Here is a 12,093-nt window from a genome sequence, read left to right on the forward strand (position 1 = left end):
CAAGATGTGTTTGCTGCAGCTCAGGTGTCCTGGCCAGGCAGGGGAGTCCCACGGGTGCTGGCACGGCTGCACCTCGCCTGCCTGGCACCAGCCCCACGCCCCGGCCGTGCAGATGGGATGGGACGGCGTGGCACGGCGTGGCCACCTCTCCTCCCAGGGCAGCTCTCTTGCCTGGGCACAGGGCTGTGGGCAGGGGTCTGGGGCAGCCGAGTGTGCGCAGAGCACCGAGCCTTCCCTCGTGCGCCCGTCAGCTCGCACTCTGGGAAGAGCAGCCACAAGAGCCTGAGGCACCTTCGTGGCGAGGACAGCTGCGGCTGACCTTCCTCGTTTGCCTCTGGTCCCTTACTCCAGAGCTACAGTTCAGCTGGATGTCACCGCCGGTTTAGGCACATCCCCCTTTTATCTCTGTGCTCTTCCTGAGCACCAGCCCCACCGACTGCAGGGAGCAGCCTGCAGGGTAAGGTGCTCTGTAGCCCTGGAAACAGGGCTCCTCGAGCTGCAGTCTGAGCTGTTGGCAAATAAACCATTGCTTGTGTGGTTGCACCTGAAAAGCGGTCCACCGGGAAGCAGCATCATACTGACTTCATCCGCAGCATTTTAAGCACTCAGACCCCTCGCCCTGCTCCAGACATGAACGATACAATCAGCTGGGAAGCTCTATTTCTAGCTGCTGATGAACAGCAGGAGAAGGGACTGCAAGACGACGAGTTAATCAGTCCTGTAAAGTGTATTTATCTAGCAAGCTCTGCCAGCTGCTGTGACATGCAAGGACACACCAGGCCATGGGAGCATTAGCATGAATTTCCAATGGTAGCCCTACTGGTTTTATTTTAACTCTTTTGATTCTGCTTGAGGCAGCTTGGGACTGAAATCTTTCTCCATTGCTTTGCTCTGTTGTTTTACTTCCCTTATCATGTGCATCTCTGTTATTTAATCTCCTTGTTTAGGCAGCACCAACTGTGCTTGGTTAAGATGAGTGTCCCGATAAGAATTGAATCGTGTTTTCCACAGTCAAACAAGCACTTTCAGACAGTTCCCAGGTAGCTCCCCCACTCGCTGCGGGGAGGGCAGGGGGGGAACCTCCTGTCCACTGCATGCCTGGCACCGGGGATGCTCTGCCATGCACCTTGGTGCCAGGCTCTTGCCTCTCTGCACACATCAGGAGCAGCAGCAGTCTCAGTGGGGGAGCCTCTAGTGCAAGCAAAGAGGAAATCTTGCCTGCTGAAAATTATTCTGTATAATAGGCCAAATATTTTGTTGTCTTTTACCCCAATGGCTCCACTGTCAAAGACATTAATCTGGATATACCCCGGGGCAGTGGAGAATCTAGCTTAATTTTTGCTGTAGTTTTGCAGTGTAATTTACATCTCATGACAGAACAGGATGGGCTTGTCATAGAATTGAATTCTGAGTCAGCTCCAGTATCTGAGCCATCAATTTAAAGTGAGAACAAAAGTAGGGGGACAGATGACCTTTTAAAATTATTTTTCAGCTTCATTTAGGCTTTTCATTTCAGCTGTCCTCCTGCTGCAGTCCCCTTCCTGAAGGCCCCTACAGCTTGTTATACCCTTTCCTCTGCATGCACATGCACAAACCCCCACACTTCTGAAATAACAGCATGCGGGAGGGAGACCTCTGGAAAGGGAAGTCTCTGCAGGGGCTTGCAGAAATGAGTGTTGCAGCATATGAGACATCGGCTTCCAGCTGGCAGGAGGGGGTCATGCCAGCAGATCTGCCCTTGTAGGCTGCAGCACACCCTTTTAGTGTCACTCCAGCCACAGCTTCTAACACTTGTGTGTGTAAAAAGGGAGCTGCCCAGACTGGCAGCTGTGAAGCGCGTGCAGGTCTGTGTTTTGGCAGGGAGTCCATCCAGGGCAGAAGGATGAGAGGTCCAGGAGTGGCAGCCCCTCCGGGGCCCCTGGTGCCCCTGTGCTGGCAGAGGTGCCCTGCCAGGAGCACGGGGGAATTCCTGAACTCCTGCTCCTCTCCTCCTGCCTGCACTGCCAGCCCATGGCTGCGGCTGAGCCACCCTGGAGAGGTTGGCTGGGCTGGCAGACGGGGAGCTTTTAAGGCTGGCCATAAAGCTGGTGGGTTAGGGAGGAAGTCTCCGTGTGTGGCTACTGGTCACTGTGTCATGGTGCCACTGTGGTATCTCACTTTTTGGGGTTGTGCTGTCATCTGTCGTTAAAGATTTAGTGAAATTAATTTTATCGGGGATCCTGACTTTTTTTTCTTGCCTTGTCACTACAGATGCTCAGCATGCATTCTGCTAACATCTCTTTTTTTTTCTTTTTTCTTGTTTTGTACATAACAGAAGAAAATTGACTGTCCACGGATTGTACCTGTCTCTTTGGACCCAATGCCCACAGGAACTTCTCGGGACATTACGATCTCACTGGCTAATGCAACTTTCTCGAAGGTAAATGAATTTCTTGAGAGAACGGAAAGGTTCAGATGAGCTAATGTGGTGATCCAGAAATGAAAGTGCAAAGACAAAGCCCAGAGCAGCAGGCAGAGTGCCCTGTGCTGGCTAAGCAACTGGTGGGAATACAGCAAGGAATCATGTTGTAACTTAACTTCTGGTGGTTCTTTTTTTTTGTGAAAAAGTCCTTTTCTGTGCAGTTTTCTGGCATGGGAATTGTAATAGGGTGAAAAGTGGGAGTGGACATTTAATGCTGCTTTCTGAGATGTTTCACACCATGAGAATCCAGAGGAATTTGAGCTTCCCTAGAAACTGGGCACTGGGAAAATATGTGGCTAAGCTCTGGTATGTGTAGAAGATTGCTCTGTACCATCTGGGACAAGTCTTTTTTAGGGCCTGTGGGACACGTTTGCAGCATCCCTATGCAGGGTGCCCATACACAGGGCAGCCAGGTAACTCCTCTCTTCTCTGAGAAATGAAAGGGTTTGGAACTGCGCGTGGAGCTGTGAGGCTCTCCTCTCTGGGGGCAGCAGGAGGCCGCAGCCAGGGGCCGTGTTAGCACGGCTGCTGCAGACCTTGCCCCCTCGGCACACCACGAACAGCTCTCCCCTGCCCTGGCTTGGGCTGCCATTTCCTGCACAAGGTCCGGCCTTTGTAAACACGGATGTGTTCCTCTGCAATCAGCAAAAAAGGGCGAGAAATCCTTTTTCCTCTGAGGATGCTGGAGGTGGCTAGAGAGGAAGCAATACCACATGTAACCTGATAGGAAATGAAGTCAGCAGGAAAGGGGCTGAGGCTCCTCTGTCCCCAGGGGCAGCTGGTGAGGCTCCGTCTTCCTCCTGCCACCATCTGCAAGGCTATCCCAGGGTGCTGGCAGGGATCCCTTCCCTGCTGCCCTCTGCGTGCAGGATCCTGAGTGCTGCCAGGGCTGGGACATCGGGGATGTCCGCTGGGGCGGCTGCGTGGCCGGAGAGGCACCGATTGCCTGAGTGCGTGCAGCTCCCCAAGGAGATGCTTGTTCCCCTTCTGATGCTGTGGGCGTGCTCACTGAGCCAGCAGCTCCCTGCCAGGAGTCTGGTGCTGTCTTTCATGTCTTTTATCAGATCCATCCACTTTCAAAGAGTATTTAGACCTCAGTAGTGATGGAGCATCAGCCTGTTTGGAGATAGGAGTTTTTCCTGCAGGATGAGGACACAACAGTGTCTGTGGGCAGGATATCATCGCTTGTGTTATCAGTAAAGCAGAACGGAAAATCTGCCTTTGAACATACTCCCAGCTAGGTCCTCATTTGAATTAGAGATTTGCCTGGTGCAGTTGTTGGGAGGAGGAGAAAGATGGTTTTGAGCTGAAATCACTGACTGGTGTGCGGTCTGGCATGCACAAGGCTGCTCAGGACACACTGGCTCTTGGAGCACACTGCAGCTCGAGCTCTGAGTGCCCCGGCAGGAGTTAGAGGAACGTAGACTGGCCAGGCTCATCTCCTGTGCTGTGCTTGCCATGGGGCCCTGTCTGCGGGAGCAGCCGCCCCACGCCTGGCCATGGTGCTCCACAGCAGCAAACAGGGTGAGAGCCAGGGGCAGAGCGGCTCCATGCACCACGCTCAGCCTGCAGCCATTGTGCCTGCTGCTGTGTAACACAGCAGGATTAATCGGGCACAGGCCCCAGCCCTGTTTGCAGTGTTGGGTTTTGACCTCTCTGAGCTTCAAACACAGCCCAAGCATTTGTGGCAGAAGCAAGGTAAGGCACAGCGCTTGTTGCATCCATCGGTTCTCATGGAGAACTGCAAAAAAACGATTGCGGCTCTTCAGCCCTTTGTTTTCCTCCCCCCACAGGAGACAGCCCTGGAGTGCCATTTTGGGACAGACAGGACGTTCGAGGCCCGCTGGGTGAATTCCTCTGCCGTGGAGTGCGTCCACGTGCTGGTGAGTCGGGGGTGCAGCTGCCAGCTCTGCTTGGGGGCAGGACTAGAGGGCAGCGAGGGTCTTGCCCCCGAGCCCCCTACCCAGCAGCTGGGACCCTTCTTCCCCTCTCCCACCCTCCACTGCCAGCTGAAAAAAGCACAAAGCAGGCTAACCTCCCCAACAAGAGGCTCTTTGCGCTTGCCGATGGCTGGAAGGGCATTCACAGGTCGACAATGCTGCATCTCGTGGATTATCTGCAGCAGCTTCAGTCCGTGCTCCAGTGGGGTTTTGGGAAGGAGCTGCCTGTTTTACCTTTTTTAATGGGAAGAGTTCAGTAAAACATACAGGAAAAAAAAAAAATGGCCATCTTCCAGTGTTGCTAATTCTGTTGCTCTATCTCCGAAATGGGATTTGGTCTGAGAAAATGCTCAGGCATTCACCAAATAGCGGTGTGCAGTTTTTGGAGGGCAAAGTACACTTCAGAAAGGCAGCAAACATTTGGGCTCCCACCTATGGGAATATTTAGAGTAGAGGCTGGAGAGGAGCCCTTCCCCATCCCGTCACCTGCAAAACCCTGTATTGTGGCTCAGCACTTGGCCAGGCTTTTAATTTTCCTGTCTGTTTCTACTAAAAATACCAGCAAACCAGAGCTCTGCTCTCACCACTGTGTGTACTGTGCCTGTTTGCCTTTTGTTGAGACCTCAGCAAACAATTAAGACAGAAAATAAGCTTGTCTTTCTTTCTCAGCTACAGATGAGACTGTCCTGTACTGAGAAGTGGTAAGAGGAGCATCAAGAGGAGTGTTAGTCAGTTTAGTGTGTGTGTGTAACCTTGTATTTTACTAAATGTCCTTAGTTTTTGTTCATTTGTGTTTTCCTGCAGCTCCACACATCAGAAAAAAGCCATCTCTTCCCAGTAAACCTTCAGCTGAAGGACAGACCAGACAGATTTATCGACAGTCCAGAGACGATGACAGGTCTGAGTTGAAAATATTTTTATTCTGCTCTCATCCGGTCAGCTTGAATGATTCTAAAATCCTGGCAAAGTTTACGGGTTCAGGAGAGAGATCACGGCTCAAATGGGCACAGCCCTCTTCTTTCTCTCAGGCACATGCAGAAATCGTATTTACCCAGCCTCATGTGCATGCAGACGTGTGCAGAAACCAGGCAGACACACCTGCAGACATCCGCTTTACATCCAGGAAAACTCAAGCCCCGTCCTTAAGGATGTTTCTGGCCTGCCAGCAGTGCCCAGAGCAGGGCGCACAGAGGCTCTTGGTCCTGGCAGCGCAGTGGGGTGTCCCAGGTCAGCAGAGGAATGCTTCCCGAGGAGATAAGGGGCGGGAAAGGGCCCTGCCATGTGGAGGCTCTCCCAGGAGCATGGCATCCAGGTTCCTTGTGCTGTAAAAATCAAGCATTTTTTTCTGTCCTGTGCTGATAAAGAATAAAATGTGTAAACACATTTCACCCCTGGCCCACTCTCTGTCTCTGGGAAGAATGCTTGGATTCTTAAAAAAGCCCATGCTGAATCAGCAAATTAAGTGAGGAAGGCAAAAAGTCAGATGAAAAGTGCACCCAAACAAGACATTTAGATAGGACAAGCCCAGCCCAGGCAGCAGAGCCAGTGCTTGCACAACTGCCTCCTCCCCCTGCCTGGTCTGGGCTCAGTGCTTCACCTAACTACATGCTGCTGCTGCATGCAATGTCTTTGGGCTCCTTTCCCTCTCACCAGTGTCAGCAATTTTGGTAGAAGGTACTGATCTACAGTAGATGCAAAGGAGAGCTAGTTCCTTAAATGTGAGATTATTTTTGGAGGATAGCTGTAGTATGCAGAGAGACGTTAACGCCATCAGTCACTGACCCAGGTTAAAAAGGTTTCCTGGTGTTAAATCCCAGCATGTAAAGGAGACGTATCTTGCAAAGCACTCTACACTGGTGGAGTAACTTTTGAAATAAATGCATAAGCCAAGCATGAGCCATTATTTCCTTGCAGAAAGGAGAGGGTATCAGTGTTTTTAAGGTACAGAGATAACCCGGGAAGGGGGGTAGGACATTTGAGCCAAGATCATGTTGATTGCAACAGAAGATTCTTAATTCTGTGCATGACTATTACTGGGAGCTTGGAAGACAGCGCAGAGAGTGAAATCCACATCTCCTCCTGCAGGAAAAAGAGTTGACTTCCGTGGCCTGTGTTTACATCAGTTTGAATTTGCCTGAATATTTCAAGATCCTGTGGGAGAGCTACAGCTTTCTGGCTCCTCCTTGCCTTGAGCAGATTGGTGCAGCTGAATTAGGGAGGCTTACTTGCTAGCAGAGACAAAGAGCTGCTTGGCCAATTATAAATGTGTTTATCTTTTAGACTGTCCTTAATGGAATTACTGTTACTTTCCAGTGTTTCCCAATATTTATTAGCTTTTCTTGTAAATTGCGTTTCGGTAGTTCACTGAAGGAATCACAGCTCATTGCTGTTGGGTGGAAAGCCAACACATGTAACTCACTGGTAGACACAAAATGCAGTGAAGTAAGCTCAGTTTTTTGTGGAGCATGGCAGAGTTCCTCGGTGCCAGTATCGCTTTGTTAGGATGAGCACAGTCAGAGCATTGAAGGCTGAGGGACTCGTTAGTTGTTTATGGAGCACTTTGAGATCCTCCTGTGAACAGAAGTGTCAAACGTGACTGTTTCTTTATTTTATGTTCTCCTGCAAACTCTCCTCTGGGGAAAAGGGTGTGAAAGCAACGTTTCCTGAATGTTTCTGGCTGTTTATCTCAGCGGATGCCCACACTCCAGTGGCAGCAGGCTTTGGGCTGGAAAGGAAATGTAACCTAGGGCACCAGCTAATGAAGAGGTGAAAGCCTTGTAGGAAAATGATTTGGAAGCTGAGCTGAGCAGATCTGAAGGGAGAAATTGATGAAGAGAGCCCGTGGTCACCAGGGGGAAGGAAGGGGAATGTAAACATCGTACAAAGCATTGTAACAATCACATTTGTGTCCCAGAGTATGGAAGCAATGTGATTGCTTTGCTAACAGGATGAAGCCAGTTTTGCCAAGCAGCTTCCCATGTGGATGCTGAGAATTGGAAACATGTAGCATAAATTGACAAAAGGTTCCGAGTTTGGGTGGTGTTTGTTTTTCAAGGGGGGAAAAAAAAAGAGGAAAAGAAAGTGCTAAATTATATTGCAGTGAGAAAAAGCACCCAGTCCTTCTGGGAAATCTTCAGGATAGCAGCCAAACACTGCCTCATTTTTGCTGAACATACAAGCACTTCTGCTATTCCACTGGATTTGGGCTGTTACTTGGATTAATATAGCCATGGGGGGGGGAGGGGGTGTCAGACTGCCTAAAGCTAAGCAAAGCTATGGAAGCGTCTGGCCCAGAAGCTCACTTTTTCTGTTGTCTCTTGTGGTCTAGTGGAGGTGTACAACTGTGGGACTGGAAGTGCTGACTGCTCGCAGTGCCTGGGCAGAGAGGACCTGGGACACCGCTGTGTCTGGAGCGAGAGCAGCTCCAGCTGCAGGCTAAGCACCGAGTTCCCCCAGATCTCAGACATGTGCCCAGCTCCCGAGATTAAGAAGGTGAGACTCGAATGCAGTGCGAAGGGCGAGCGTGGCAGGGCAGGCAGTGGCTGTGCTGTCCCAGGCCAGGGGACAGAGGAGGAGCCATTCTGTGTCCCTGACACAAGGCAGGGTCAAGGCCAGTGCTGAATTATTCACTGACTTTTTGTGCTGTTAAGTCACCCGAAAGTATATGCCAAAGACATCTCTCTAGTGACAAGATCCAATCTTCATTATGTTGGGAAAAACAACAGCACAATCAAAATGTGCTAGGGGTCCTGGGGTTGGTAAAAGCAAGAAAGATTTGTAGGAACAGCTGAAGGATTCTTATCAGAAATAGCATTTAATGGTATATAGCTGAAAGGTGAACGTGAGCCCTATCTCCAAACGCACGTGCTCTGCAGTTCTGAGATTAACAGTGGCAGAGGGCCCTTTTGGCATTATGCATTTTGAAACAAGTTTTATTTAAATTGCAGTTGAATTAATGTTTGAGGGGGCATTTGGACCTGGAGTTCTGCTTAGATGTATGGTATGAGCCAACAAATTTGTCCCCGATGAGTAGCAAAGAAACTATATGGAGCAAATCTTAAAAGAAGCTCACTGGAAAAGGAGAGGAGGCTGGAGTGGGAAAACAGCCCTTGCAATATTTTCAAAATTGGCAAAGATCTGGGGTCTCTGTTCTTCAGGAGGCATGTAGTGATACCTGCTTAAAATCCACACGCTGTAACACTGTGTGGACATGCTGCAGGATCCCCACTGCCTGCCTATTCCCTGTTGTCATGGGAGAGAGCTGCTCCCCCATGAGCCAATCCTCCCCTGGTACATATCAAGTGTTATCTGCACCTTGCCAGAAAATAATGGAAGGAAACCGCAGTTCAGTTTGCAGAGTGTCACAGCTCTGTTGCTATTTCCTTAGCAAACAGTAGATGGTAAATCTGAATCCTCTGGAGCCACACAAGCAGCCAGGCCCTCACAGAGCCCTCCTGGGAGCACAGAGCAGTGCAGCAGGCCAGGGAGGGCATGGAGCCTGGGGGGTGGGTGGCGACCAGCCCTGCCTGGGGAAGGAGCTGCTGCACTTGGGGAGTGCTGGCAGCAGCCTCAGGTCATGGCCTCACCAAATGTGCTCCAGCACCAGCTGGTGTCACCAGGCACATTCCACTGGCTCAGTTTGCCATTGCATTTGCAAAAGGAAAAGAGATGTTTCTATATTGAACCCTATTCAGTATTCTATATGGATTTATCTAACCCACCGAATAATAAGTACCAGATGAAAAAAACAGTTTTGGCAGGATGGACAGGGAGCAGCCCAGAGTCATTGGACTCATCCTGTATCACAGGGTGCTGGTGTCTGGGCCATGTTCCAGGTCACAGAACCCCCCCCCTCCCCCCCTTTTTTTTTTTTTTGTCCTGAAAGACCCTGCTCTGTTCAGGACAGTCTTTAAAAATGTGATGGCAGGGCTGTCTCTTTCCAGTGCACTGGCATCCTTCCTCTAGGTTTCCGCGTCACTGGGTTTGTCTCTCCCCACCTCTCTGTGAAGCTGCTGTGTGGACAGAAGGGATGATGTTTCACCCCAGATGTGCTTGCAGCTGGAGTAAGCCCTGGCCAAGCCCCAGTACCAAAGCCAGCCCACAGTGTGACCCCTCATTTACAAAGCTGCCATGCAGGGACCCTGGTGCCAGGCATGCCGCAGGGCAGCTGTGGCATGAGCAGCGGGTTCGCCCTTGTGGGAGGCCAGGTGGGACCCTGACATGGGCACAGGGACAGCTCAGGGGCTGAAGCAAGAAGCTTCTGGTGGTTCTCCTCCAACCTCTCCCTTGGTGCCAGCAGATTGAGCCACTGCGTGGGCCGCTGGAGGGGGGTACCCTGCTGACCATCCGAGGGAGGAACCTGGGCCGCCGCTTCAGCGACATCCGCGGCGCTGTCAGGATAGGGAGCGTGCCCTGCGCGCCGCTGCCGCACAGATACATCGTCTCTGAGGCGTGAGTGTGGGAGAAGCTGGGGAGGGGATGGTGCGGGGTGGGATAGGACACGGTGGGCCCTTCACCCTCTCCAGCTGGCTCCTCACCACCCGAGGGAGGGCCTGGGGCACGGTGCACGAGGCATGGGGCAGGGCGGCAGCCAGGCTGGGAGCAGCCCCTGGCTCCTGCCAGTCCCCATCTGCAGCCAGGGTGCTGGGCGAAGAGCTGCGGGCTTTGCCCAGCTCTGCTGGGGCGAGGTGGCTTCTGCACCTGTGCCCGCCTGCGAACCCCGCTCCTTCTGGCCTGCAGGATCGTGTGCCAGACTGGAGAGGCTCTGGAGGTGTTTTCCGATGTGGTAACTGTTAACGTCAGCCGGGAAGGAAAGTCCAAGGAGAGATACTCCTACGTGGTGAGTGACTGCCTAGTGGGAGCTTCTTTGGTGACTCTCATGTTTATGTTCCTTGTTGCCCCTTGAAAAATCCTAGAGCCCTCAGGCCCCCAGTTGGCTTAGGAAAAGACGATCTATGATAAAACTTGTCAGAGTCCTTGAAGAGCAGGTGAAGTTTTCTCTTACCCTTGGCTACCTGAACAATGTCTAGCAAATGCAAACTTGAGAGCAAGAAGCAGGATTGCAGCCAAGGTGTCATGGCACGCAATTTGCATCAAGCAACCTAGCTTCCAGTCTCAACTCTTGAAATGATTTCTCACTTATCCTACTTGCATTTCTGCTTCTCCTGCTATAAAAAGGAATTCATTTTTCTTCCTCTTCTTTTGCTAAAGTGCCATTATGACCTGTGAGATTTTATGCGAATCACAAAGTCTCTTCTTGCTATGTAAGTTATGTACCATGAACTCACACTGTTTAGAACTGATGGTTTTTGCTGCAGAGATTGTCTTAGTTTTTGCATGAGAATCCTGTGTAGGGATTAGACTTGAGCTAACCCCTTGTCATTATGAAAAGAAAAGCCCTTTATAGCTTTGTGCTGTGCCATTGCACAGAGATGACTTTCATCTCTGTAAACCTAAAAGAAATCTATGCGGCTGCTCTCTTTCCTACAAGCACCCTCATCTCTGGCTAGACGCTATTCACAAGTAGCCCCATGCATCCAGGGCCAACACAACAGGGTGGGTGCCGAGGGCATGCTGTTTACTTGGACTCTTTGTGCTTATGCTGTTGCTTTTTCTGGGGAAGAATAGACTATACTGCAGTCTAGTGGCTTGAAAGAAGACTTGAACCCCAGGAAATGACATTCGATTCCTGGTAGCTATTGTGAAGAATTTAGGACAGGATCATTGAGCTCCATCCACCCACCCTTGTAACTGATTGCCTGGTAGGTATTTAGGTTGACACAGGCACAGCACTTCCAGTGTTCTGTAGCAGAGCCAAGGCTGGCAGCGCACATCACGGAGGGACCTGGTGAAGGGAAGGGCATTGCCAGGGCTGGCTCAGCACTACTTCCTGGGAGGGTGTTTGCTTTGGTACCCATTCCCAGCTTCCAGGAGTTCATGTTCACATCCAAAATACTTAAGAGGTCCTGCAGTGTGGAGTAGAACAAGGTAGAAATGGGGTATGACCCAGTACAGACCCTGGGTTTGGGATTTCTGATGCGTGAGTCATCAGGATGTGTGTGTTGCCTCCACAAAAGGAGTCACATCACCTGCTGCAGGGCCAATTGTCCTGTTAACAAAGAGAAGGACCCGAAGAGTGGAAAAAGGCTCAACGGCCTCTTAGCGTCCAAGGAAAAGTCCTCTCAGGAAACACCTGTAAAAGCACCAGCACGAAATGAAGTAAGAAAAGCAAAAGCCAGTCTCTGAACATGAACCAACTCTGTGCCAGCTTCTCGCAGGCTTATGGCAAAGGCTCCCCTTCCTGGAGAGCAGGGAGAAATATTTCTGCTCAAGTGTCACAGCAGCAAGCTGTCTTGTGTCTGTTTATCTCAGCCTGGTCAGCCTTCTCAGCAAAGCTTGAAAACAGATGAGATGATGCCTTGCTGTGTGCTCATGTTGGGGGTGTGATGCTGCACCACGTGTAGCTGCTGTCACCTTCCACACTGGGACTTCCACACCGCTTGCAAACGAAGCAATGTTGTCAGATTTCTTGATTCTCTTCTTAGATAAAATGATCTGAAGATAGAGTAGGCTCCATCACATAAGGCTGGTGTCAGTGAGACCTGAAGGTGAACGTTAATATCAGTTAACCTGAAAAAGATTAAAAGACTTTAGAACAGCCTTTGCAAAGAAGCACTGGTCCTTCGTAGAAGA

At 50.8% G+C, this 12,093-nt stretch overlaps 1 protein-coding gene across 1 annotated transcript in view; it reads left to right on the forward strand.

The window, feature by feature from the left end:
* The window catches only part of PLXND1 (plexin D1), an 80,523-nt gene that overhangs the window by 29,670 nt on the left and 38,760 nt on the right, over nucleotides 1-12,093 (forward strand). Inside the window, exons 9-14 of the mRNA XM_027467956.3 lie at nucleotides 2,315-2,419; nucleotides 4,255-4,344; nucleotides 5,206-5,299; nucleotides 7,730-7,893; nucleotides 9,701-9,852; nucleotides 10,141-10,240. Of these exons, the coding sequence (XP_027323757.3) occupies nucleotides 2,315-2,419; nucleotides 4,255-4,344; nucleotides 5,206-5,299; nucleotides 7,730-7,893; nucleotides 9,701-9,852; nucleotides 10,141-10,240 (705 nt within the window). The remainder of the gene's footprint in view (nucleotides 1-2,314; nucleotides 2,420-4,254; nucleotides 4,345-5,205; nucleotides 5,300-7,729; nucleotides 7,894-9,700; nucleotides 9,853-10,140; nucleotides 10,241-12,093) is intronic.

The sequence above is a fragment of the Anas platyrhynchos genome, chromosome 13, assembly GCF_047663525.1.
Source record: "Anas platyrhynchos isolate ZD024472 breed Pekin duck chromosome 13, IASCAAS_PekinDuck_T2T, whole genome shotgun sequence".
NCBI lineage: Eukaryota > Metazoa > Chordata > Aves > Anseriformes > Anatidae > Anas > Anas platyrhynchos.